The 27,468-nt window shown below is 40.6% G+C and overlaps 1 protein-coding gene across 1 annotated transcript; it reads left to right on the forward strand.

The window, feature by feature from the left end:
• Positions 1-410: 410 nt before the first annotated feature.
• Positions 411-27,431, forward strand: abcc6a (ATP-binding cassette, sub-family C (CFTR/MRP), member 6a). Its single transcript, XM_026933288.3, has 31 exons — positions 411-739; positions 1,926-2,102; positions 3,227-3,352; positions 7,639-7,776; positions 9,916-10,035; positions 11,283-11,344; positions 12,357-12,488; positions 13,179-13,385; positions 14,945-15,122; positions 16,014-16,175; positions 16,277-16,369; positions 17,292-17,495; positions 17,605-17,751; positions 17,846-17,933; positions 18,516-18,585; positions 19,252-19,378; positions 19,463-19,639; positions 20,305-20,472; positions 20,738-20,921; positions 21,147-21,228; positions 21,384-21,495; positions 21,648-21,855; positions 22,155-22,465; positions 22,581-22,780; positions 24,142-24,268; positions 24,564-24,665; positions 25,155-25,301; positions 25,418-25,576; positions 25,734-25,900; positions 26,069-26,263; positions 26,501-27,431. The coding sequence occupies exons 1-31, from the start codon at positions 698-700 to the stop codon at positions 26,607-26,609; spliced, it is 4,521 nt and encodes a 1,506-aa protein (XP_026789089.2). The 5' UTR covers positions 411-697; the 3' UTR covers positions 26,610-27,431.
• The last annotated feature ends 37 nt before the right edge of the window (positions 27,432-27,468 follow it).

The following is a 27,468-nucleotide window of genomic DNA, read 5'->3' on the forward strand; positions in this document are numbered from 1 at the left end:
TGTGTGTGTGTGTGTGTGTGTGTGTGTGTGTGTGTGTGTGTGTGTGTTTGTTTTGTGAGGACAGGTCAGTTGGCTCTGGCTGTTCTTGTCTCTGCACTGCTAAATACTGGCACACTCCTCTTTCCAAGAAGTGTCACTCTTGGCACTCTCATCTGGCAGACGTATATCCTATAGAGTGATTATTATATGGCCTGATGGAAAAGGATGTTAGGATGCTTTGCATTTTGCATCCTAGATGTTTGTTGTTGACCTTATACAAAACTGAGCTGATGTTTTGATAAAGATTTCGAGTCAGTGTGTTTTCATGTGAGACAGAATGGGAGGGAAATAGAAGCAGAGTGACAGAGGTAGGGAGGGAAGAAATGAAGAAAAGGGAGGGATAGAGAAAATGAGAGCGGGAACATGTGAACAGGAGGAGGGAGAGAGTGAGAGAGAGAATATAACCACCCACCTAATGGCCAACAGCCATAAAACAGCCCGTCTTCCAAACGGTCTCAGAAACAAGGAGCTCTCAGTCGCAAGGTGTATGGGAGAGGAGAGAGAGAGAGAGAGACGAAAAACTACCTTTTTATTAAGAGAGAGAGAGAGAGAGAGTTGGACTTACAGTCACACACTCTTCCATCCCGTGCCGAATAACCAAACAGTGCCACAAAATAAACCTGTGAAACGTGTGGTAGCTTCAGGAACAGGAGAGTGAATGGATACTTTCTGCAGCCTCAGTGGCCTTGACCCTCTTTGGGTGAGTGATCAGAACTAAGAACATGTCAGGCATCATCCTTGTGTATTGATTTAATTTATTGTTTTTTTTTTTATAATAGAATTGTTCATTCTAATTATAGGAAGTCAGTAATCTCCTTGTTATGAGAAATGTTTTGTAATATGATCACATGCTGTATGATTTATTGACCTTTTGATGCCTCATCACCGGTTCCCATAAGATGTGCATGCACAATCAACAGATTCTTGTTCACATGGATATGCAAAAGAAAACAAAATGCATATTCATAAAACCGAAAGTGTGAATTTGAACTGAGTATAAACCCACTGTAATTGAACGAAGTGTAGCCTACATTGATTTAAAAGTATGTTATGTTGCTTACATACTGTAATCGACGCAGAAACGCAATGTTCTTTCCATTTTTCACTTCTTAACTTCTCAATCTCTCAGCTTATTATTATACTTGATTAATCATTCTTCCAGTAGCTTATATGAATTATTCAGTAATTACAGTGTCGCTATTAGGAAATGTATTTAGTTGCAAGAAAAAGAAATGTACATCTGGACGTCTGGGTTTTATTACACGAAAATCGCAAGAGAAGAAAGAACAGTACAATAAGGTTCAGTTCATCTGGTACTAAAGAAGAAGAACGGCTAAGTCAGACCATGTTTTTTGTAATGCTATGGACAGTAGGAGTTCCAGTACTCTTTAAGATCAACAGCAGATGGATTGGCGAAATTAGCCAATCCACCATAGCATATGGTGTGCAGATCCATCTCTGGGGCTTAGCCGCCAATGTTTCCTGGACAGCATTGTACCAATACTCTAAACACCAAAAAAATTAGCAGTATGGGACAGAGTCTCCAGTGACTTCAGCATAATTCCAGTTATTTTAGGACACTCCCATGCCTACATGTGGATTGACTCACGGTACCTTTATGAGGAGTGGTGGTTTTGTTTAGCTTATTATTAAAAAAAAAAAAAAAAAAAAAAAAAAAAAGGTTCAACATGCAAATGTGATGCAGCTTGTACGGGAAAATGAAACAGACCAACACATGATTTTGTTTTGAAATCAGAAATCATTTTTAAAGATCAAATGGGTTTTATTGATTAGCCTGAAAAACAACCACAACTAATGGATACCATTATGTTTCTCAATATGGCATATAAGGATATGACTTCACCACTCTTCTCTTAATCTTCCAGGACTGGAACCAGACATGGTACACACATACCCCTGAACTGAGCGATTGTTTCCAGAACACAGTGCTGGTGTGGGCGCCCTGTATCTACCTGTGGCTCTGCTCACCGTTCTACTGTCTTCATCTGTACTGCCATGGTCGAGGACGCCTGCCCCTCTCACTGCTCTGCAGTGCCAAGCTGGTGAGTGAGTTCTCAGGTAGTCTTTGTGTGGAGGAACCTGTTTTATGGTTAATGTGCATGGTCTCAGCCTCAAGGACAGGTTTAGGCATTACAGGGACGGCCATATTAAGCCTTAAAGCTCAAATGAATGGTGTTGAATGAAAGTATCAGGCCTAGAGACAGTTTTAGGCATTATACAGAGAGCCACATTGGCTATAAAAGCTAAACTGGAGATTGTTGGATGAAAGCAAATGTGGCAGGATGGTGTCCGGATTGAGGGACAGTTTCTGGAGAAGGAGATGGCGAATTGGGACGGCAGCCCAGCACCGCAAAATCCTGTGGGCGAGAGTAATACACTGGTGTTTGTTTGGGTTTGCTTGGTGATACACTGATTTTCACATAGCTACCATATATGCTCAGTTTATGAGTAACTGTTTTTTCGTTGTTGAAGAAAAAATAATTATGTCTGTTTAATATAGTTATATATATAATAAAAATAATAATTCTAAATAAATATGACCAAATTTTAGACATCGTAGATGTTTCTCATGTCTTAGATCAACAAGTAAAACTAGAAGCCTTAAGGCAGGGGTGTCCGGTCTTATCTGCAAAAGGCCGGCATGGCTGCAGGTTTTCATTCCATCCTGTCAGAAGCAGGTCTGATTCCACCTGTTTAACCAGTTGGCCTTCAACTATCGGGTGTGGCTCCTGATTATTTGTAAAGATAACCTGCAGACTGATCCCCTTGTGAAGCCCCTTTGTGGATAAGACACCCATGGACACCCCTGCCTTAAGGGTTCTTTGGTATGTCCTTCTGGGAAAACCTTTAAAGATTGTCTGTAGAAAATTTCCAATAGAGGGTTTTCCTTTCAAAGAGGGTTTGACCTAGACAGCCAAACTCAAAACACCCTTGAGGAACCCTTTTTTAAGCTTTTGGTTTACAGGAATTTGCAGTTCCAGCAGGGAAAGTTTACAGTATACCTCTGAAAGGGTTAAATGGCACCACCGCCGCCTACAAAAACCATCCTTCCAGACATAATACGTAACTCCTGCAGTGTACTGAGTGACCAAAGTAATTTCCGGAAGAATGAGTCAGATGAGTTTCTCACCCAGGTCTGATTTCCGTTCATATCTGTCTCCTATAGTTGCTGGGCTTCTTCTTGGCTTCCTTTGGCTTTGTTGAATTCTTCTACATCCTGTTGGAGCGAAATCAAGAGATCCACCGCCACTTCATCTTTCTCCTGGCCTCGGTCATACGCAGCCTCACTGTGGTAACATATATTCCATTACACTGGAGTGTTAACATGCCATAAATGATATGTTAGACCACCAGTCTTAACCACTGCCAGGAATGATGGCATGGAAAGGATGAACTGTAAATCAAACACAGAAAAAACATCTAGGGCTTTTTTTTTTTTTAGCTGGATTTCAGGGGTGGTGGTGTTTTTGAAAAACTGACAAGAATAATCATTTTTTTAAAACAGCCCTGGCTCCTTTTTAATCCTCTTTGAACATACACTGTCACTTAAAATATCTGTTATCAATAACTTTTATAAATGCCAAATGCTACAGCAAAATCTATGGCTGAAATATGGCTAATATATCAGTAGGGTAGCTAGCTAACTAGCTGTTTTGTGTACATTTTGCACAATTTTACAATCATTTATTAATATGATTTTTTTTCTGTGAGGTAAGCTTTTTAAAAATCCTTGCTAGCTAACTCAGCTGTTTTCCAGATGTAAAAATACCCAGTAGTTAGCATTAACAGTGCAAATTATGGACACTTATAAATATAAATAAAAAAAACTTCTCAGAAATCCGGTCATCTCATGTTAGCTATCTGGCTAACAAAATCTGAGGAAGATCTGGGAAAATAAATGCACATTTAAAAGTAATTTATAAATATCACTTAAAAATATCAAGTCTTGTCATGTTAGCACATCTTAGCTTAGCTGGATAGTGTTACCAGTGAAGATTATGGTCATATATGGAAGTTAGCTATCTGCTTATTTTAGCTAACTGGCTAAGAATATATGGGGAAAACGTACAGCTTTATCTGCTTTGTGAACATTTGGGATATTTTCTCTGAGGTAAGACTTTTGGCACAGGCAAGTGAAGATTAATTTTTAGTTGTGAAATGGGTTTTAGAGTATTTCTAGACTCATTTAATAACATGTGGATTTAAAAAAAAAAAAGCCTTGCTAGCTAAGCTAACTCAGCTGTGTTCCTGAGGTAAAAATACAGAAAATATTGTTATCGAGTAAAACATCAAAGATAGCCTTCATAACCACACACTGCTACTTAAGCTGTAACCTGACTAGCTCAGACACAGACATATTTATCTCACAGTGGGTGACTTTAAACATGAGTTTGAACTGTGTAGGTTAGCAAAGTGGGTGCACAAAACACAAGGCCACAAGTTTTCACTGCTGAGGGATTTTTTTTTCCTTTTTGCATCCAGACTAGACTCTCGCCCTATCTGTGGTCACTTCAGACACCTAAGTCAACACTGACCTGAGCTCTGGGAAAAAGAGTAAAAGAGATAAACAGGGTCTTTTTTTTTCCAGTGAATACTCACCCATCAAACGATCATAATCTCAACTGTATAAATAGTAAAGCAAATAGCTGAAAGTGTAGTCACGCTCAGGAATATAGGTCAAAAGAATTTGCTCGTAGTTGGGTGACTTATTAACTATGTGCACAAATATTGCCTTTAAATCCTTGAAATACTCTTTTTTGCTGAGCTTGCTTTTTTTACCACCTGTATAGGCGCTATACAGTTTGACATAAAAATATCCCGAGAAGCAGATCCAGATAGAAATACATGACGGGTAGCATAAAGCGTAAAGCTGGGCACGAAGGTTAACAATCTTGTTCAAGGAGCGAGCACAAAATGGGATTTAAACTTAAATTGACAGAAAAGTCACATGAACTTCACATGTACAAAATGAAATAATTCACATGTGAAATTTACACTTCACGTTTCTCACATTTTTCACACTTTCTTATTCTCACACATGATTTCTCACATTAATCTTGATTTTCCACATGTAGGGCATGCGGTTTCATCTGGATTTTTCAATTTTCTCCCATGACTTCTCCCATAATTCGTTTTTAAATGTGATCACATGCAGTTTCAGGGAATACATGGTGAAATGCACCTTCACATGTTTTTCATGTGATTACATGTAAAGTGTAGTTTTTTTTCTGTAAGCAAATCCCATCCGCTCCTGCAGTTATTATTTTTGTCAATATTTTCTGACATTATCTGTTAGCTTGATATGGAACATCAAATGACATTTAAACCTTAATGATTAGGAAACGTTTTATAATCACACTGAAAGAGGCTTCCTAAAATATCTTAAAATACCATCTGACTAGCATTACCAGTGAAATCTTCTCAGAAATCCTGTCAGGGTTAGTTCATCTTAGCTAGCAAAATAATGATATTAGTGATGATTATGAACATTTATGGCTTTTTATGACTTTAAAAAATCGTCTTAGCTCATGTTAGCCAGTAGCTAGTGTTAGCAGTACGAATTATGAACGTTAGCTATCTGGTTATGTTTATTATCTTGCTAACAAAATCTAGAGGGAAAAATGCATATAACGTCGTATAATGATTTCCTTGCTCCTACTTTACGATTTCAATATATGAATGCAAAGGCACACAAGCATTCACATCACTGGGTGTGAAGCCACTCAGTGCAGGTCTGTTTATGTCCATATGGACCCAAACACACGCCCTCTACTGCAGACAGAGTTTATCCACTAAAAATCCCCGCACAAACCCAAAGATCAGACTAATCAAGGCAAGTTCTGGTGCACCACCAAGTCTGAGTGGTTAAGTGAGCCTCATCTTTTCCTTCTTCCCATGAGCAGACCTGTCAGTGCATCACCAGCTCTATTCAGGAGCCAAGCAATGCAGATCTCAGAACAACTTCACTCAGCACTTCCCCTTTCTGATTACTAGGTAGGCACTGAGTCTGAGGTTTAACTGATGCTTTAGCTTCCTCCCACGCTCCAGAGAAGGGGCCATTACTAACCCCATTACAAGGCAGCTACGACGGGGAAAAAACATAAACACCCATTAGCATGTTTTTGATCATACACATACCTACTGTTTGTAAGATAAAGTGAGATGTATTTGAAGAGTTCAGTCCACACCAAGTGATTAAGAGATTCTCTGTAACACTTTACTTCATTACCCTGAGGTTGGGAGACTTTGGTTTGGTTTGGAAAAAGCTGCAGTTTAGATTTGGATGAGGCATCATTAGGAATAGCTTGAAGCCTGATTTTTAACCATGCTTTACGTAATCTGGTGTTTTCCACCGCCTAGGAGATGCTCTGAAAACATAAGACCATGAAAACATATTCCCGACACACCACAGGACATTTGGGATGAGACGAGAGCGACCTAACGTCAGCCTGTGTTTTTCTGAGATGGAGAGTGTCGAAAGCTTTTTGGACAAAGAAAAGAAAGAGAATTAAAGGCGAAACGCAGAATCGACAACGGCCTTGTTGTACATTTGGTTTATTAGGGAGATTTGTTTCATGAACCAGCTGTCGTGGTAGACGGGAGAAATCCCATTATAAACCCAGCAAGACTGGCCAAGCAGAAATACAGACTCTGCTTTATTTATATGAGGATCTGACCCGAACATTGGTCATAATAAATGTACATGTTACAGTTTTTACACAGTTTAAAACAACAGGGGCTGAAAAATTGATTCGGTATCCGTGTTTTAAACACATTTTACTCTCTTTTTTTCCACTGGAACAAGTACAACTAGTAAGTTGATCTAACTCTAGTCTCTCGCTGATCAACTTTCAGCAAAATCACAATCGTGGTCAACTTGCAGTGGTATAAAAGGAATAAAACACTTCAGAATGTTAAAGGAAAATGATCAAATTCATTATGGTGACAGTAACACCGCATCACCCCATCGTTGATTAATTTCCTATACTAGCATGCTACAAGGTTTTATTCCTTACATATTTAAAACATCCAATTACATCCATATTAATTTATATGAACAATCAATTAACTTCAAGCTTTGACATTAATTTGTACAAATTCAAATGAATGATTGTAAGAATATGTGTAAGATTTTTCTTGATTTAATATGAATCAAATCACTTTAGGCTAAAAGACACGAATGCTATCTCCAGCCCTGAGTCTAACCTTCACCTTAATAACTTTTTCTACAAGTTGAGTCATACGACATGTTGAGAAGAAAAGACATCCTGACTTGTAATTTCCTTTTACTTATCTAAATACTTGAGCACATTTAAAAGTGTGGACGCTTTTCAAATTTCACTCATGTGTGATTTTGGCTCTCCACTTTTTAATTGTGTTAGTCAATGTTTTGACTTCAGACCCAAACTTTCTGTCCTTTTTTCCACCTTTGCTCATGACTCATGCTTGTTTTTTTTTTTACCCATTTACGTTCAAAGCACATAGTCATTCTGATGTCATCACATTTACAGTAACTCCACACAGGATGCAGAATATGAGTCTGGTCCTGTCAGTAAAGCTCAGTGCTGTGTTTGCCAGGTGTTAGCGGTGTGTATCATCCAGTGGGAGCGAGTGCGAGGCTGCCGTTCCTCTGTAGTGCTCTTCCTGTACTGGCTGCTCAGCGTGGTGTGTTCTCTCATTCCTCTGAGGGCCAAGATCCAGCTGGCCGTCGAACAGGTGAGAGAAATGACACGCACCCCCAATCTGGGGCATCCATTTCACGGTCCTGTCCTAAAACCCAGAAAGATAACACATACACATACACCTGTATACAAACCCTCACACACGTATGTACATACACACATATACAAACAATGAGAAAAACACACATGCATGCATGAGCACATGGCTTTGCCCTAAATTTGACACATTCCAGAGTTACTTTTCCCAGAGCATTTTTGTGGCTATTCTTATGGAGACTTTTTTTTTGTTTGTTATGGTTTGTCATATGAATATATGAACTGAAGTCAAGTACATAAAATGTGATAGTGTGAAATTCGGAATGATTGCTCAGAATGCGTTAACATACATCTGATTAAATGCTCACTCTTTTCATGGACAGAATGTCAGATTTGTGCGTAGGAATGTGCGGTTAAAGATTCAGCGCTGCCATTTTACGTAGTGCAACGTGAATATTTTTGATATCGCGCTACTGGGACCTTAATCATGTCAAGTTACATCTTTCCAAATAATGAGCATTTGTCGTAAAGTCTCAGTCGTATTCCAGTGAAAATATCCCAATAAAGCTTTGATTGCTTTCCAAACCTGAGCTTGCAGTTTTGCAAAAAAAAAAAAAAAAATTATATTGGTAAGAGAGATACGTGTTTTTTTCTCACTGCCTTGCTAAAAGCTGACTTTATGCTTGCACGAGAGTGAAAAAAAAAGAAGCAGACAGTTTGACTGAACTATATTTTGCGACCGCTCAAACCAAGGCTGACCCTGTTTTGTTCTGTGGCGGGGGGAAGAATATAGTCGTATCTTGGCATGGTGCGCACTCAGCCCAGGCAAGATGTTTACTCTCGGATTGCTGTTTCACAAATCCAGTGCAAAGTGCAGCCCGGACCTCACACAACATGGCACAGGCTCACCTCTTTCTGACTATGTGTTTAGAATCGCATATGACTGGCATATGGAGTTGGTAAATAACACACTTATTTGGGCTGCTCGACCACAAACGGAGGCCACTGGCTTCCGGGAACGCAATCTATGCATTTCCAGACCGTAGCGTGACTCCTTGTGTTTACTATTCTTTTCATGCGTAATTCATTTATATAAAGCAGCCCATTAAAGACTCTGGTTTTCACCATGATTTGCCTTAACTGTTCAAAATAAGCTTTATGGTATCATTAATGCCAGGAGCACGCCCATCAGCCTGCACTATCGAGCAAGCCTACAGTCTCAACAGTCTGCCTTATGCAAGCAGGGAGTAAAACACTTTGGGAAAATAATCAATGACATGGTGTTGTGATGAAGCAGCGTTACAGCTACCATCCTGAAGCTGATTATTTTCTTGTAACAGCATGTCCTGAAGTGTTTCATTCCTCTTAATGCACAGCAATTTTCCAATTATTCCAATTATTTTATTTATTAAAGAACATCATGTTGTACTTTTTAATGTTGTGGAACTTCCATGAAACAAATTAACATGTACCTTTCATTTCCTCAATCCCTTGCCAGCCCTTTTTAAGCTAATAAGAAAAAAAAAAAAATAGCATGCTGTGAATTTCCCATGGTGGAAAACTTACCTCTGACTGTTACAAAGTGCTGACACTGGAGACTCCTTCCATAAATTTTAAACGTATGAAAACATTTACGATTTATCCACCGTACACATCCCTGTGTGAGGTGTTACTTTAGAAACTGTAACATTATCGTATTAATATGAACCATGCAGCCGGAACTACTGTCCAAGCTGTTGTTATAGAAAATTAATCAACACCTTCTGACCAATCAAGAATCAAGAATACATCAGTGTAGTAATGCAGTCAGTATGCTGCATTGCTCGCAGTTTTTAACAAGCTTCAGTTTATTTCAGCCTTACTTTGGAATGCAGGTTTTGAGCTCTTATTGCAAAGACCTTCATAAATATGTATGAATTCACAGTTAGTGTACCATAGAATGGCACAATATTATGTATAGGAATGAGGTTTGATTGTTTAGATATCTTTGCAGACCATAAAAAATGTGTGTTGGGAAGTCTGTGGCTACAGGGCGAGAAAGAAATGATGGGAAGCCACTATTATAGGTCATAGAGTACAATATCTCGGTCTGTCTCCATCTCTCCGTCTCTCTAACTCCCTCCTGTTTTTCTTACAGGGTCTCACTCCTGACGTTGTGCACTACTTGGCCTTTTTCTCGTACTTCGCCCTCCAACTGGCGCAGCTCTTCCTCAGTTGTTTCGCAGATCAGGCTCCTCCAGGCAAAGCCGTCCTCCAGGTAAGAGTGTACAAGACAAAACGAAACAGAAAGACAGAATGGAGCCAACATGTCATTTAGTCAGATTTAAGGACTATAAGACCACACCCCACCAGCAGAGGACACGTGCCTCGTAAGTGATGCCTTGTCATTAGTGAGAGCTCATGATTGCATCAAGGAGATGTTTTGAAGATCGGTTAACTGGTGAGTCATCTTTAGGAGCGAGGCCCTCCTGCCTTGATAATGATATCTACCCATTTTAGCCCAAGACTGCAGCTCAGAGAACCCAATATCTTGGTGTTTACTATGAAAAATACATGCAAGGCCACACACACAACACAAAATACATCAGAGAATGTCTTTAGAAGTCTTAAAAAATAAACTGGACCCTTTAAAAAAAGGCTGATCAGTCCAGGTCCACCTTTATTTTAGGTCAATATTGGTCTTTTTTTTGCTCCATATTAACTTTGATATCTTCTGTATGACCACAGTAATTGTATTTTTTTACATCTTTGATAAGAAGCATAAAAAACTAGACCTCACTAATATCTGTTTACATTTGTTTCACGTCTTCATGCTCTCTAGAATGTGAACGATGAGAATGATGAGATAATGGGCAATAAACATGCCCTGTTTTAGTGTGTGTGTGTGTGTGTGTGTAATGAAGTTGAAGCCACAGACATGAGTGCCACACCCCATGATCCTCTCCTGGCTCAGTCACTTCCTGAGTTATTCACAGCATGCCACTGAGTGAGACCTCCGGTGAAGAAACGTGTGTGTGTGTGTGTGTGTGTGTGTGTGTTTGTGTGTGAGTGTGTGTGTGCCTGTGTTTGGGTGGATGGGGACAGGGGCAGAGCTGAGGTCAGCTGTGGGTGGAAATGTGTAGTAATTTGGCCCATGCTAGTCTCACATATTCTCTCTCTCTCTCTTTCTCTCTCTCTCTCTCTCTCTCACACTCACACACACACACACACACACACACTGTCACTTACTCACACAGACACTCTCACTGATTCTCTGTTTACTCTCAGCGCACTGCGGCCAGATGCTTTTTTTTTCTGCTCACCCAGCCTTGCTATCCAAGAAAGCGATACTGTAAAACCTGTACTCTCTAAAAATACTTTCATAACAGATCTTTGTTATTTATCTAAACCATATTAATTGATATGACATGTATAATATACACCACAATACATCTACAATATACAGTATCCCAAACATAACAAATAGTTCAACCTATAAACCTGGTCATTTGTTTTTTATTTCAGAATGCGTGCCCTGTCCGGGATGCATCATTTTTGTCGAAGATGCTCTTCTGGTGGTTCAGCGGGTAAGTAAGACAACCTCGTCCTAATTTGCGTCTTTTGGATATTTGTTTTGTGTCAAATCAACTTTTTATTCATTTAAAGAAAGAGTGAACACACATACACATGTGAACAAGAAAGGTAGAAGTAACACCTTCATTTATAGATATCAAATAAAAGCTCTTAGACACCTGCGCTGTTGAATTCTCAATTCTGATTGGTCAGAAGGTGTTGATTAATTTTCTATAACAGCAGCTCTGTAGCTATAAAATCACAGGTATATATTAATGCGCTCTTTCTAATGCGTTATCGTTTCTGTAGTAACAACTTATACAGGGACTTACACAGCGGACGCTCCATATAAAAAGTATTTATAAACTTAATCTGTAATCATTGATATGGAGATTATTTACTTATTTAGCATTTATGGAAGGAGTCTCTAGTGTCAGTGCTTTGTAACAGTCAGAGGTTTCTCGATAACATGACAAGCTGCATTTCTTTGTCTTGTTAAAGAGAGAGAGAGAGAGAGAGAGAGGAGAGAGAGAGAAGGGAGGCTGGTGAGGGAATGACTGTTTACATCTGCTGTAACACAAGATATAACAGGAATTAACTTGTTTTGCAGACTTTCCAAAATGTTAAATGTGTAAAAAGTGTCACATTGTTCTGTAATAAATAAAAATTGTAATCATTGGCAAATTTCTGTGCTATAAGAGGATTTTGGAACAGGCTGTTACTGGAAAATAGTCAACTTTATGGTGGTAACTGTAAATCCGCTTCATATCTGGCTGCATCACTCCACCCTAATGTTGATTAGTTTCCTACAACTCCCCAGTGTGTTTTAGTCGTATTTTTCTGCCTTGACTATGGAGTTTTTTGTGCAGGATCCAGTCACATTTCATCTTTAACTTATTAGAATTTCTGTAGATAAATAGCAGAATAGGAGTACAGTAGGAGTATCCTTTGCACTGTCATAGAAAGCCTAATCTGTAAGCATTTTTGTGCATATGTAAGTGTGTATGTGTGTTTGTGTTTCTGTAGGTTGGTTGTTAAAGGGTACCGCACCCCTCTACAGGCAGAAGATCTGTGGTGCCTGCGTGAGGAGGACACGTCACATAAAATCCTCTCGGATCTGGAAGAGGAATGGACCAAGGAACGCACCAAACTGCAGCAGTATGAATCTTGTCTATAATCCCATCTATATCCGTACTCATATTCCCATTCAGTCTCAGTAGAGATATTTCCTCACGTTTAACAAATTAGGGTCAGTTAGGGTTTCTGGGCGATGTCTGCTTAATAAGATGCACTTACAGCGAAGTATTTAATGTATTTCATATCAGTGTGTTACGATTTATCCACCATGAGATGACACACTGCTGCTTCTGGTTTCGTTTTAGCTAAAATCCTCAAGATGTGACATTTAGGCAAGTATTGTGGTTCCTTTTGTTGTTTTGACTCGGATATAATCAGACCAATCAAATCTGTATCTGAACAATGCCCACTACAGCAGCTGCAAATGGATCAAACTGCGGCACAGACACCATCGACAGCTTGTTAATTTTGTGCCAGCTTGTTAATTTCATTCTGCTTTGAAGATACGTTGTAGTGTTGAGTCAACTGGAACTTCTTCAAAAGCTTCATATGCCAGAGGTCAATTGCCTTTTACGACCTGTGGAAAGCCGACGCATACTGCAGCCAAGCTAACCCTGTTTTTAATTAAAAACTTAAAAGATGCAGAGCTTTGTGTGTACGCTGAAGGCTTTTCCTCAGCACATATAAGTTTTTTATACAAGTGAAGAACTATATGAGTTGGTTAAACTCTCATCCTTATTAATGTCTAATGTTTTTTTGTTTCATCACTAGGCAGGAGAAGCAGCTCAGCAGCAGTGTGGTGTTGGGAACCCGCTTGCCAGATCAGGCCCAGCTCCTGAGGAAGCTGCAGAAGGAACAAAGCTCAGGCTTCTGTCTTTTACGGACGCTCGCTCGCAACTTTGGGCCCTACTTCCTGTCTGGAACGCTGTGCCTTGTGGTCCATGATGCTTTCATGTTTGCCATTCCACAAGTCCTCAGGTAAGCACGCAGGACGTCCATCAAACCAAGAGACACAATCTGGTCCAGTCTGGTTCTTTCTAAGTTCATGAACTTTGGCACGTGGAGGCAAGTTTATGAAAATTCTCCTCATTACATAAACACAGACTCTGAAATAAACTGTCTCCTGATGGTTCAAAGACACATTTCTAAATGTTTTTCGGTGTCCATCGTACGGTTCATGATATCTCAGAAAAACAGGAAGTCACAGTTTGTAGCAGGTGCTCGGTTGGTCGGTGTCAGCCTAGCCAGGGAGAGATTGGGTTGTTTATGCCCACAGAGGGGCAATTATGGCTTAGCGTCTGAACGCTGGTCAGAACTAGTCACCACAGCCCTGTGCCCGGTGTGGATGCGTCTGCTCCAGTGAAGCTGAAGCGGAACTGCTGAGGTTGTGGTCGAAAAGCGGCCGTGGCAGGAGAGTCAGCCAGCCAACCAGAAGTACGAGACAACCACCAGCAAACTACGGCAGTAAACGTTGCTCTTTTTACTCGCATTAAAGACCTAAAGTGATTGTGTCTGGAATTCAGATAGGGCCAGCTGATGGCAAGGAATGCTAAGTTTCTAAGAACACATTGTCTTTAATTAACTGTGTTGTGGCGTTAACTCTCAACTCAGTTAAGTTCTTGCTGGGAGTAGAGTAATTAACCAAACACTTTTCACCGAGAAATACTTTCTTGATATAGAATCCTGACCTTTTTCGCCTGGTCTGCACTTTGCTCTGGCTAAAGATAAGCTTTGTTGAGCTTTTTCCTTTCCTACCGCTTCAACAATCATCCTACTGTTCTTCATTTTTGTTAGATGGAAAGGTGACGCCTTGCTTCAAAGTGTGCTTAAATGTTTTGTTTTCTTAAACAAGGGTGGAAGATAAATATTCAACCTGCCTCGTTCAGGGGTTAAACTGTAGTGGGGAAGCCTCTTTGTGGTGTCTTTTAATACCGTATAATTTGAGATTTGTTATTTTAAGTTCTTAACATTAATCTCATGAACAACAGTGTTGTTTTCAACAACAGGCTCTGTCCTAAAGGCTTAATATAGCTAACTATTTGGTTGCTAGATCTTTCAAACCCTTGTTTATTTCTATTTTGACATCAAAATGAATTTAGAAATGCGTTCGGATTCTTTTCTGGTAAGGATACATGATTTGGTAAGGCGTTAAAACTAGCTGAATTTTGCTTTAATGATCAGCTGTATAATCTATACAAAAACATGTTTATTTGAAGATAAAAGAGTTGTGAAACTTTATTACAGGGTTAGTATTATTACCTGAAATACACTGTGCTGTGATTTACATTTTCCTCACATTATAGCCCAGGAGCTCAAATAAAGGTCTCAATCAACTTAATCCCAAACACTGCTAAATGTTTCATATCTATAACCTCATAATGAGTAGATTTGAATACTGTATATTCATGTTTTTTCTAATATATAATTTTTAATTCATGACCAGGACTCCCTTTGCGTTTACTAGAGCAGACCTACATGTACGAACTGCCTCAGGTTTTAACCCCTAATATGTGTTCTTCCTGTCTTTATCCTCACAGTCTGCTGTTGGGCTTTATGAGGGAGGAGGACGCTCCGCTGTGGAAAGGATATTTCTACGCCACGCTCATGTTCCTCCTTTCCTGCCTGCAGTCCCTCTTTAACCACCAGTACATGTACTCCTGCTTCACCGTGGGCATGAGAGTCAAGACGGCCGTCATGGGCCTCGTCTACAGGAAGGTAGAAGCTTCTTTGGCAGCACTGAGTTTGCATCTGATTTTTTTTTTAAGCCAGACGCTGTAAACACATGCTCTACGTTTATGCTTAAGCTGAAGTGAAAGTAGTTTGTAGTAGCAAAAATAGCTGGTGCAATTTGTAGAGTAGCCATTTTTGACAAGATCTTACCTGTAAATTTAGCATCGTAATCTTAGTTAACAATTACAGTGACTGAGATTTAACCCTATGCCTGATGTGGTGTAACACAATTACAGTATACCACACAGTATACAGTACAGCATCTGGGAGAAGAATTAATAACAGATAGGTAGAGAATAAAACACAACAGGGTGTGCTGTTATAGGAAAATGATCCCTTATACCACAGTGATTTGCCAATGATTGCAATTGTAAATTTACCAATGAATGGCACTTTGTGCTTTTAACCGTTTATAGTTACATTTAATGTTGTGGAACATCGTTGAAACAAGTTAGTTTCTGTTTTCCATTTTATAAAAAGTCATTCCCTCACCATAATCTCCATTTTTTTTCTCTTGAAGTTAATAATATAAAAAAAAACCCAGCTTGCCATGTTACTGTTCTCCGTTACAAACCGTCCTCTGAAACAGTTATCAATTCTGAAGACTTTCCCGTAGTGGAAAACCTACTGACCATTACAAAGCACTGACACTCGAGACTCCTTCCCCAAGTACCAACACATTTTTTTAATCAGTTTATTATTAGGTTTAGATTATGTGAAGCATCAGCCGTAGTTGTTGCTGAAGTTGTTAGTACAGAAACACTAATGTATAAGAATGAGCATATTAATACTAAGGTCACTATATGATAAAATTCAGACCAGTGTCACATCGGGCTTCCTGAGTGATCGCTTTTCTGTCTGTCTGCCTCTCTGTAGTCTCTGGTGATAAACAGTGCGGCACGGAGGACGTGTACTGTAGGAGAGATTGTGAATCTGGTCTCAGCTGACACCCAAAAGCTCATGGATTTTGTCGTGTACTTCAATGCCGTGTGGCTCGCTCCCATAGAAATTGCCCTCTGCCTCTTCTTTCTCTGGCAGGTGAGCTTCTCGAGAGGTTTTTATTTTCACCAAAAATGTGTTCATTTTTCACCTAGATTTGTAATCATGAACTTTAATTTCTTACACTGTTCCTGTATCAGCACCTGGGACCATCTGCTCTGGCTGGCATCACCACGGTGTTTCTCATCTTCCCTCTGAACGGATTCATCGCCAAGAAGAGAAGCAAACTGCAGGTGCTGTAGCAAAGATGCTGGATGAATCAAATAAAATAAAATAAAAGAAAGCCTTTTGGGTAAACAGGTCAAAAAAGGAAGGACTGCGGTTGCAAGATATTTCAACTAGTTAAATGTTTATATAACTTCAGTATCACATGGTCAGCAATAAACAGTTTTGCCTCAAGCTCTCGTCTGCTAGAAACTGTGCCAAAAACTTTAATAAATCAGACACTTTTGGTACCAGGGTTTGTCCTCTGGGACCCGCTGCGCTCAGGTGAATGAAAGACAAAGCAAAGCGTGCACTTATTTTAACTAATTTCACATCCCCTAACCATAATCCCGGACCAGACAAAGGGTCAGTGTTAAAGCGCCACAGCTGGTTCAGATAGCACAGCGAGCACAGAGCAGAGTGTGGGTGTGTGGCTTGGATTCAAGCTCCTCATTCCTTTGATGTCTCTACATGTCCATAGACGGGAGACAACCACAGTGCAACAAGTGGCAATATTTTATTCCTCCTTTTGAAAACAGCAGATGCTTGCGCCCTCGGGCAAAGTTGAAGTCGTAGAACTTTGGTTGTAACCTTGGCCCGTATCTGGTATGTCCGTATGTCTGGACCTGCTGAGTTGCGAGACACTGGCTGACCCAGTTTTCTAGAAATATCACGTCATAACTGCAGGTTCGCCTGTGATAATTGACATATATACTGTATTTATATAAAAACCAGGGAATGTGGTAAAACCAAACCCAAGACTTTCTGTGATTAAATGGTGGACATTTAAATATTTAAACAGACCGGAACTTTTTTTCCACATTCGTCATTACCATCATTCCCACTGACTATAACACCATATACTTGCTGACTTGCTCTATAAAGACTCAGACTGCAACCTCAACATTATGTTAGCACTATAATCTCCAACCATCATTTTTGAAATTACAGGAGATCCAGATGAAGTTCATGGATGGCCGAATCAAGCTCATGAACGAAATCCTGAACGGCATAAAGATCCTGAAGTTCTACGCCTGGGAAAAGGCTTTCCTCGAGCAGGTCTTGGGTTACAGAGAAAAAGAGCTTAGAGCCTTGAAGAAGTCCCAAATCCTCTACTCCATCTCCATCGCTTCCTTCAACTCTTCGTCCTTCCTGGTGTGTAGCAGACACAATAACTCTAGCATCCACCATTTTGGTGACGTCACTCTGAATTTCAGTAGCAATACACTATAACCAAGCGTTTTTTTTCCCCCTCCGTGCTCAGATCGCCTTCGCCATGTTTGGCGTTTATGTACTCATAGATGACAAGAATGTGTTGGACGCTCAGAAGATTTTTGTCTCCATGGCACTCATCAATATCCTAAAGACTCCTCTGAGCCAACTTCCTTTTGCCATGAGCACCACCATGCAGGTACCACCATCTCTACCGATAAAAGTGTCTGGATCCTCTACTCCACACATTTTATGTCAGATCCTTATCTTCAGATGTGTTTTTTATTTCGCAGGCTGTTGTCTCACTCAAGCGTTTGGGGAAATATTTGTGCCAAGAAGAGCTAAAACCAGACAATGTGTCCAGAGATGCTTTTAAGTCAGGTGAGTTGTATAATACACTATATTTATATTAAGGTGCTATAATATGCACACAAAGCTTTTAAGTTTGGCAGATCAACTTCTGAACGGATGTGCAACAGATTGATGTAAATTTGTCAACAGCTGCTGAATTCCATGGCAGTCTTGCTTCAGTTCCTGTTCCTATTGGAAGAGCTAGAGAGAGAGAGAGAGAGCAATTAGAGATGCAATGCAGCAGCCCATGCTAGACTGTGGTTTCAACACAGCCTTCTATTTTCGTGAAACACAAACACATTTTGGCCCAGCAAACTGTCAGCGCATTTGCAGACAGCTCGTGAAAACTGCTATTTTGAAGATGATGCTAATTAGACTGTGCGTAATTAAGGAGAGGCTTTGATTCCACAAGCTGCCAGAGAGGAAGTTTACTTTCATAGGCAGTCCTCTGCTCTCACCTTAATGGTTCCCATACACTAGAACAGCATGTACATGTATGCCTGCACACGTGTGGGGAACTGCTACTGTGTAAACACCAGGCGGTGTATTATAGAGGCCTTGTTGTTCATGTTTCCCTTATTTCTTTCTCTCTCTCTCTGTTTTTTCACTCAGATGAAGAAGGTGTTGTGATTGAGAACGGGACTTTCAGTTGGTCTAAAGATGGTCCTCCTTGTCTGAAAAGGTACAACGATAGGATATGTAAAGAATAAAACACTGATGATGTAGGAAATAATCAATAATATGGAGTTACCTTTACCACCAAGAAGTTGATTATTTTCCAATAACAGCACATCCTGAAGTGTTTTATTCCCCTTATACCACAGCAATTTGCTAAAAATTAATTTTTTTTATTTATTACACAATGGCACCTCAAACTTTTTATCCGTTTATAGCTACACTTAAAATTGTGGAACATCTATGAAACTTGTTCATGTTAGCTCTTACATTATAGCAGCTATAAACATTTGTTCCTTTACCAACCTTTATTTTCTCTCTCTCTGGAAGTTAATAAGACAAAAAAATGCAGCTGAGAAACCACAAAGCCTTCAGTCCTGAAGACTTTCCTGTGTCGGAAAAGTTTTAAACAGCTTTACCTTTGACTGTTAAAATGGCAACACTGGAGACTCCATCCTAAAATGTGAAATAAAATGTTAATTGTGAAATGTCTCCTTACACGTTCTCTTTCAGACACATTCCTAGAACAAGCACATTAATATAAATATGTGATTTGTCTTGCAGCTCAAACTACTGTTAGAACTGCTGCCATAGTGCTGTGGTATAGGTTTAATGAATGAATTAGCCTATTGTAATTAGCAGCAGTGTGTAAGTATATTTGTGGTATTTGTAGGATCAGTGTGAGAGTTCCTCGTGGTGCATTGGTTGCAGTTGTTGGCCATGTTGGCAGCGGGAAGTCATCCTTGCTCTCTGCTATGCTTGGAGAGACGGAGAGAAGAAGTGGTAGTGTTTCCGTCAAGGTAAAAATAAATCAATTATAAAATATGTTAAAGAAATTCTGATTACATCTTGGTGTATCTTAGAGTCTGTTAATGGGTTTGTAGGGATTGGTGGCTTACGTCCCTCAGCAGGCCTGGATTCAAAATGCTACACTACAGGACAACATCTTGTTTGGTAGGGAGAAGAAGAAGAGCTGGTACCAGCGTGTGGTGGAGGCCTGTGCTCTGCTGCCTGACCTCGACATCCTGCCAGCAGGAGACGCCACTGAGATCGGCGAGAAGGTACTCATGAACTCTGCTCATAGAAGAAAATTTATAACCTTGCTCATCACTGAGGGTTCCTCATGGGTTCTTTGGATAGTTAAGTGTTTTTAAGTAAAAAAAAAAAATTCTACTTGAAACCCTATTTGCAGGTTCAGCAGAGAAATAAACCAAAGAACCATTAAGGGTTATAGATTTACTTTGTGTAAACTGTTTACACATCCAAAGAACCCTTTAGAAACCCTTTTCCTTCTAAGAGTGCCTTTCTGCTAAGATTTTTACTTTTCAGAACACAGCTCATATAATTTGACCTCCAAGATATTATAGTACCTGGAGAAAATCTAGCTCCCTGCAGTGAAATAGTCAGTTTGCAAGTGCAGAACACCCCCCTCAACTAAACTGCTTGAGTGATTGTGGAACTGTAAAATGTGGGGAGAACTCTGAGAACTTGGGGTTCAGGACGGCTTCTGCTTTGCGCTTTATAAACAAGTCTGTCCAGAGAAGACTCTTGGGTAGAAGGTATTGAATACTGATGGTAGACCGTGGGGAAACGTTATCACTAGTGGAGAAAGAGAGATGGGAATTTATAGGAAGTTAACTATGAAGAAGGTGTTGTCCTTCTCCCAAACTTATATTTCATAACTATTTTTTGCGAGTGTGTTTTAAAATTCCTAAATTGTTCGCAGGGTTTGAACCTGTCTGGAGGTCAGAAGCAGAGGGTGAGTCTGGCTCGTGCAGTCTACAGGAAAGCTGATATCTATTTGCTGGATGATCCTCTCTCTGCCGTGGATGCCCATGTGGGTCAGCACATCTTTGATAAGGTCATCGGGCCCAAGGGTGTGCTGAGAGACAAGGTGAATGAAAGGGCTTTCTTTTTTTCGTTAACAGAGCAAAGAGAGAATTGAAATAACACTATTTTAACATCAGTGTGCGTGACAACTATATGTGAGCAAATGTGTGCTAGTGTTTGAGCTTTTCACATACATTGGATTTGGCATGGAGTCAGACATAACACACTGTATGCAAAAAATGCTCAAACACACTTCTAAAAATGATCCCTGAACACTTGGCTGGCAGTGCAGTTTTCTATGAAGGTTTACATTGTTCTGCTTTTGGCAGACTCGCATCCTGGTGACCCACGGGACAAGCTTCCTGCCTCAAGCCGATCTGATCCTGGTGCTGGTTGAGGGAGAGATCACGGAGAGCGGCTCCTACCAGGAGCTGCTGAATCGTAATGGAGCCTTTGCAGAGTTCATCCACACTTTTGCCAGCTCTGAGAGGAAGGAGTGCTCCACACAGAGAGGTATATCAAAGACTTTCGATACGTCCAGAATACTATCTTTTTATCTTTTTTTAAATGTGTTAAGCAAAAATCTTCATGTTTGAACAGTAGGGTTTCATCGATACCAATACTGGTAATAGTAAAATAGTATTGATGCATCCCTTTTGGATGGTCTTATTAGCCCCTAGTCAAATTGCTCAACTATTAATTTTGATGTCAATTGAAAAACTTGGTTTTTTGTTTCAGGCTCCAGAAAGTCCTGCTCAAGGCTCAGTGTAACAGATTTCATGCCATTCTCCAGGGACCTCTCTCAGGAGCAACTTATTGGGTGAGTATACACAAAGAAATACTAGTACAAGGGCGTCCAATCTTGCAGATAAAACTGGAAACCCCTGCATTAGTATCTCATTAAAAGATATTTATTAGGATTCATTAGGTGAAAGAACCATTTGCCTTCACTAACCCTCCTTCTCTTTGCCTCAGTGGTGACACAAACAGTGTCACTATTCAGAGTGTAGACCCTGATATTGAGCAGGAGCAAATTCCGGAAGACCTGGGGAAACTGACTGAAGTGGACAAGGCTCGGATAGGCAGGGTGAGTTTGTCATGTAGTCTAAGGATAAAATTACAGTTAAGACTAAAACCTTTCAGCTTTCAGCAAGATAACCAATGAACAATGCTGTGTTGCTGTATTCGATCTTATTATATGGGCGTTGCTCAGATTTCTGTCTCCATCTACCTTTCCAGGTGAAACTGGAGATGTACGTCGAGTACTTCCGCACCATCGGTTTGGCTCTGATCGTGCCCATTCTCTTCCTGTACGCCTTTCAGCAGGGAGCTTCTCTGGCATACAACTACTGGCTCAGCATGTGGGCTGATGAGCCCATTATCAACGGTACACAGCTCAACACCGACATGAAGCTGGGAGTCTACGGAGCTCTCGGGTTTGCACAAGGTAATTGATGAGTGGATACTGCCCAGTCCTACGCACAATTCCAAAATTTTAAACTACCAGTAATCAGTCAACCAGTGAAATCAGTGGGCTTTATTAGTATTCAGTGGTGAAACATCTTTGAGAATTTAACACAAGTCCAGTTGCCTTGACTTGCTGGTGAATAACCAGCCTGAACTAAAAATACCTTTATTCAACTCTACTATCAGCTGGAACTTAGCTTGCTAACCACCAAATCCAGTCTTGTTATACTATATCCTTCATGTTTTGCCATGTTAAAAACCAACTACTTTATATTTCAGGCATAGCCATTTTTGGCACCACAGTGGCCATCTCTATTGGGGGAATCATCGCTTCTCGCCAGTTGCACCTGGACCTGCTGAAGAACGTGCTCCACTCACCCATGTCCTTCTTCGAGTCCACTCCCAGCGGCAATCTGCTAAATCGCTTCGCCAAAGAAATCGATGCCATCGACTGCATGATACCTGATGGCCTTAAGATGATGTTGGGCTATGTCTTCAAGCTGATGGAGGTGTGCATCATAGTGCTGCTTGCCACACCTTTCGCCGCGGTCATCATTCTTCCTCTGGCACTGCTCTACGCCTTTGTGCAGGTAAACAAAAACCGATTGTGCTGTTCAGATTGGACTTTTTTACCATCAGGAATGTTGGATTCTGTTGCCTGGGTTTTGACTTCTGTTTTTTATCTCTCTCACTTGCTGGCTGAAGAGTTTCTATGTGGCCACATCATGCCAGCTTAGGCGTTTGGAGTCTGTGAGTCGCTCTCCCATCTACACCCACTTTAACGAGACGGTGCAAGGCGCCAGTGTGATCCGGGCCTTTGGTGAGCAACCACGCTTCATTCTGCAGGCCAATCAGAGGGTGGATCACAACCAGACCGCCTACTTCCCCCGATTTGTAGCAACCAGGTAAGACACCCTGCTGTTCAAAGGTGGTTCATTAATCAGACATTTAACCATTTGGCTCCTGGGAAAATATGATCACTAGAGTGGTATCTGTAACTACTGAGTTCAGCTATTGATTTGCCCTTACATGCTGGTCACAGGTTGCTCAGTGGGTAAAGTTCAAGCGTAATGATCACGATGTTATAAAGGTTCAAATCTAAAGGCGTTTTCACACTTGGCCCAAATACATGAGTCTGCACCCAGGACCGATTCTGAGCTTGTTTGGGGGGGGTTTGCTTTCACCTAGAAGTATAGCTCAAACCTTTATGCACGCATATTTGCAGAATGGTAGGCACAAGGTTCATTTGCTGTTTTTTTTTATTATTTTCTTGTGGTACAAATACTCAGGCACCATTCTTGTATAAGACGTTCCATCTCATCCTCTGACAATAACAACCCTTTCACCAACATCTCGAAAGTAGAAACAGGAAGTAATGTGACAAATTGAACCAATCATGTTACTGGGCATGCAGTGCTGAAAGCAGATAGCTTCCACACCTTTGCAGACTGCACCATGGTTCAGTTAAAGCCCCAGACCACCATTTGAGGACCAGGGATTTGTTCTCTGGACTGCTTTCAGGCTTGAAAACAGCTTTCACACTATTGTGAACCATATGTAAATATGAACCATATGAACTCTCAGAGCAAACGGCCCAGAGTCCAGAAAAACCCACGAGTGTGAAAACAAGCTTAGAGTTTCCACTGTTGGGCTCTTTAATTTAGCCCTTAACCTTCAGCAGCTCTGATGTATGCATTCTTGGAATGGATTCTGCCACACTTTGGTTACAAAAAAAGTCTTTGGATACAAATTAGTGGTTAACTAGTAATTAGAAGGGTCAAAACCAAGTACTGCAAGAGAACCACTGTTGGGCAACTGAGCAAGACTCTTGACCCTGAAATGCTATCCTTGGACTGCATCCTGTCTCAAATGTATCTACTTCCTCCAGAGTGATATAAACAAATGCATTACACATTTCCTTCCTATGCTATGCTCTTGCTCTCATCAGCAGCATGACATTCTGAGGTTACAGTGTTGTTAAAAAATGCCAAGGTAGCAGTATGGAATAACAAAGTGACCTTCTGAAAGCATAGGCTGCCATTTGTTTGCAAACGTTGCACACGGACATTTGAAACCAGTTTCAGAAAAAAGCTACAGAGGTCTTGTAGAGGTCAACAGTGTTAACAGACTGGGATTATACCCTTTCTTTATACCCTTTCTTTGCAAACGTCACAGCTGTTAACATCGCTTTCATTCAAACAAGGCTTGTAAAAAAAAACCCTGTGGGATCCGTGGAGTTGGCAAGTGTTTATTTGCTTGTCTACAGGTGGCTGGCTGTGAACCTGGAGTTCCTGGGTAATGGTGTCGTTCTCGCTGCTGCCATTCTCTCTGTGATGGGCAAAGACACTCTGAGTCCTGGGATTGTCGGCCTGGCGGTGTCTCACTCCCTCCAGGTGAGAGTTATTACTGAATGTTTGCAATCCCAACCATGGAATCCCAACATTATCTCCTGGAGCTGTCACTATATCCTTCTTTCTTATCTTCTTTCCGCTTTTGCAATGTTCTGTCTTATATGATGTCTAACCTCAAAGAAAATCCTACCATCTTGCAAAAGCACTACCTGTTTGAATATGTCTACATTTGTGGGCTTTTTGAGATGTCAAGGAAACTGAAAAGGGTTAGTCCAGGCTTATCCAGATCCCAAACTTCCAGTACGGATTTGAACTAAGCTTTATGTTTATGTTTCAGGTGACAGGCATCCTCAGTTGGATTGTGCGGTCATGGACAGATGTGGAGAACAACATAGTGTCAGTTGAGAGAGTGAAAGAGTACGCAGACACGCCTAAAGAGGTGAGCAAACACTGAACAATGTGGGCCGGTTCATCTGTGTATATATTTATACAGTTTTACACCACAGGGCTAGTGAATTCTCAATTCAGATTGGAAAGTAGTCTCCTGTGTCAGCGTTTTGTAACAGTCAGAAATAAAGCTGTAACTTTTTTTAAGTCTTCAGACATGGGAAAGCCTTTAGGACAAAAGATTTTACGATTTCCCTTTCTCCCCCCTTTTTTGTGTATTAACTTTAAGAGAGAGAGAGAAAACTAGAAAGACTAGTGAAGGAATGGCTGTTTATAACTGCTATAACATAAGTTATAGGACCACCCTGTTTCTGATTATCCTCCTATTATAGCACAAGGTGTTTTATTCCAAAAGTCAAATCTGTAATCTGACACATGCGTAAATGAATACAAATGACCTCTGGCCTAAAATCGAAACAGGTTTTTGAATCATATTTGTCCATAAATGGGGAGAAAAGCATTCTATATTTTCTCTTCGCAGGCTGCATGGAGCTCAGAAGACATTTCACTCCCACTTGCTTGGCCTCAAACAGGAGCCATAGAGTTCCAGGATTATGGGCTGCAGTACCGTAAAGGTCTTGAGTTTGCTTTGAAAGGGATCTCACTACATATCCAAGAAAAAGAGAAGGTAAAAAAAAGGATTGTTAATTCATCATACAGCATAACAAAATACTGCTCACTTTAATGCATCATTTACAACATGTGATTTTTGTTAATCATTAAATTGCCCTGCTATGCTTTCAGATCGGCATTGTGGGAAGGACCGGTGCAGGGAAATCATCACTGGCCCTGGGAATTTTCCGCATCTTGGAGGCGGCGAAAGGAGAGATTTACGTAGATGGGGTGAATATTGCTAAGCTTGGACTTCATGATCTGAGATCCCGCATCACTATCATTCCACAGGTGAGAGTCTTGTTACTTAAAAACAAAAAAAGGTACCTAGTGTAGTTTAAAAAAATAGCATAACCACTGAGATGTGAAATTATCTTTAGCAGTAAGCATTATATCTGAAAGGCTTCTAAAGGTCTCCTCTGGTTGGTTCTCTCACATGTTCCTACAGGATCCAGTGCTGTTTTCCGGATCCCTGCGTATGAACCTGGACCCATTTGACGCCTACTCGGATGAGGAAGTGTGGAGCGCCTTAGAACTGGCGCATCTGAAGCACTTTGTCTCCGGGCTGCCTGATAAACTAAATTACGAGTGCTCCGAAGGAGGAGAAAACCTTAGGTGAGAACATTGATCTTCTTTAACACCATCTAGCGATTGAATGATGCTAAATATCTACGATTCTATTCATTGGCCTTTTAACATTCCATATTGCTAATGCATTTACATCTCTATTGGCCGTTGGTGGTTACATGAATTTTAGAGGATCACTATTTTCTTGTCCTACAGTCTTGGCCAGAGGCAGCTAGTATGTTTGGCGAGGGCTCTCCTCCGGAAGACGAAGATTCTGGTTCTGGACGAAGCCACGGCGGCAGTGGACCTGGAAACGGACACGCTAATCCAGTCCACCATCCGCAGCCAGTTTGAGGACTGCACGGTTCTCACCATTGCACACAGACTCAACACCATCATGGACTACACCAAGTAAGTGTTCACAGTATGTAGCTTGTAGCGATGTAACCGAATAGGAATACAATATTCACAATGAACAGATAACATGTTCTAAACAGATATAAATACAAATACGAATAGGATGTGTGCTATTCGATTATTTTGTTAGAAAGCTCTCCAGGGCATCTGGTTGAGACTGGAGGTAGTAATACATTAAAAAAAAGAAGATGCAAAACCAGGAATTAATCACGTTGTATTGCTCCTTTGCAGGGTTCTTGTAATGGACAAAGGGCACATAATGGAGATGGACTCCCCCGCTAACCTGATTGCACAGAGAGGCCAGTTTTATGGGATGTGCAGAGAAGCTGGGTTGGTGTGAACGCACGCTCTAAAGCTGTGCTCTGAACTGGTTTTGTAGCCCGCTGGCGCAACCTTGTGGTGGACTTCAAGCATCAGTCACACCAAGAGGCATCCCCCTGCTGGCCAGTGTCATAACACAGAAAGAAAGAAAAGCTATAAAAGCAACATGGTGCTTCAGTAAATAAGAAGGGTAATGATTTCCAGAAATGCCAAGCATGTTTTTTTTGTTTTTACAACATCGGTCATGTATTACTCAATGAAGCTAAGCTGAAAATTGGTATACTCAGGTTAACATGCTCGAGGGCATACAGTTCTGTATGTAGTAACCCTTTGGAACTGGAAGATCTCTCAGTTCTTTGCTTGTTTCGTCTCATCTTATGAGCTGATGAGACTTGAGCTGGAGGAAATGATGTGTAAATAACTGTACATAACAAGAGACAAGTGGCACTGTGTCTGGTCCTAGCTACGCCAAATCGCCTAAAGATTTCCAATACATCAAGAATGTGAATGAAGCAAAGCACTCCTACACTTAATGAAGGGAACATACAGATTACCGGGGCTACTTCTGTGTAGGAGAAGCTTGGGGGAAACAAGTTTACTGACAGTGCTGCAAGCACTCCATCCGCAGAAAATGCTCTCCAAAGTGGCTCTATATTGAGACTCTCCCACTCGGAAGCCATTTCAGTGTTTTTATGAGGGCGTCTAGGAGAAACACAGTCTGGAAGTCCAACTATGTTGTGGTGCTTGTTTATTTCTAGCAAAGTAAACACATAAAAACTTCAATGAAGATTTCACAAAAAAAAAAAAATAAATAAAAAGACTTTATAAAATACTGCAAATCCAGATCTTACCTTATTTAATGATTACAAATAGTAGCT

The sequence above is a fragment of the Pangasianodon hypophthalmus genome, chromosome 2 (genome assembly GCF_027358585.1).
Source record: "Pangasianodon hypophthalmus isolate fPanHyp1 chromosome 2, fPanHyp1.pri, whole genome shotgun sequence".
Lineage (NCBI taxonomy): Eukaryota > Metazoa > Chordata > Actinopteri > Siluriformes > Pangasiidae > Pangasianodon > Pangasianodon hypophthalmus.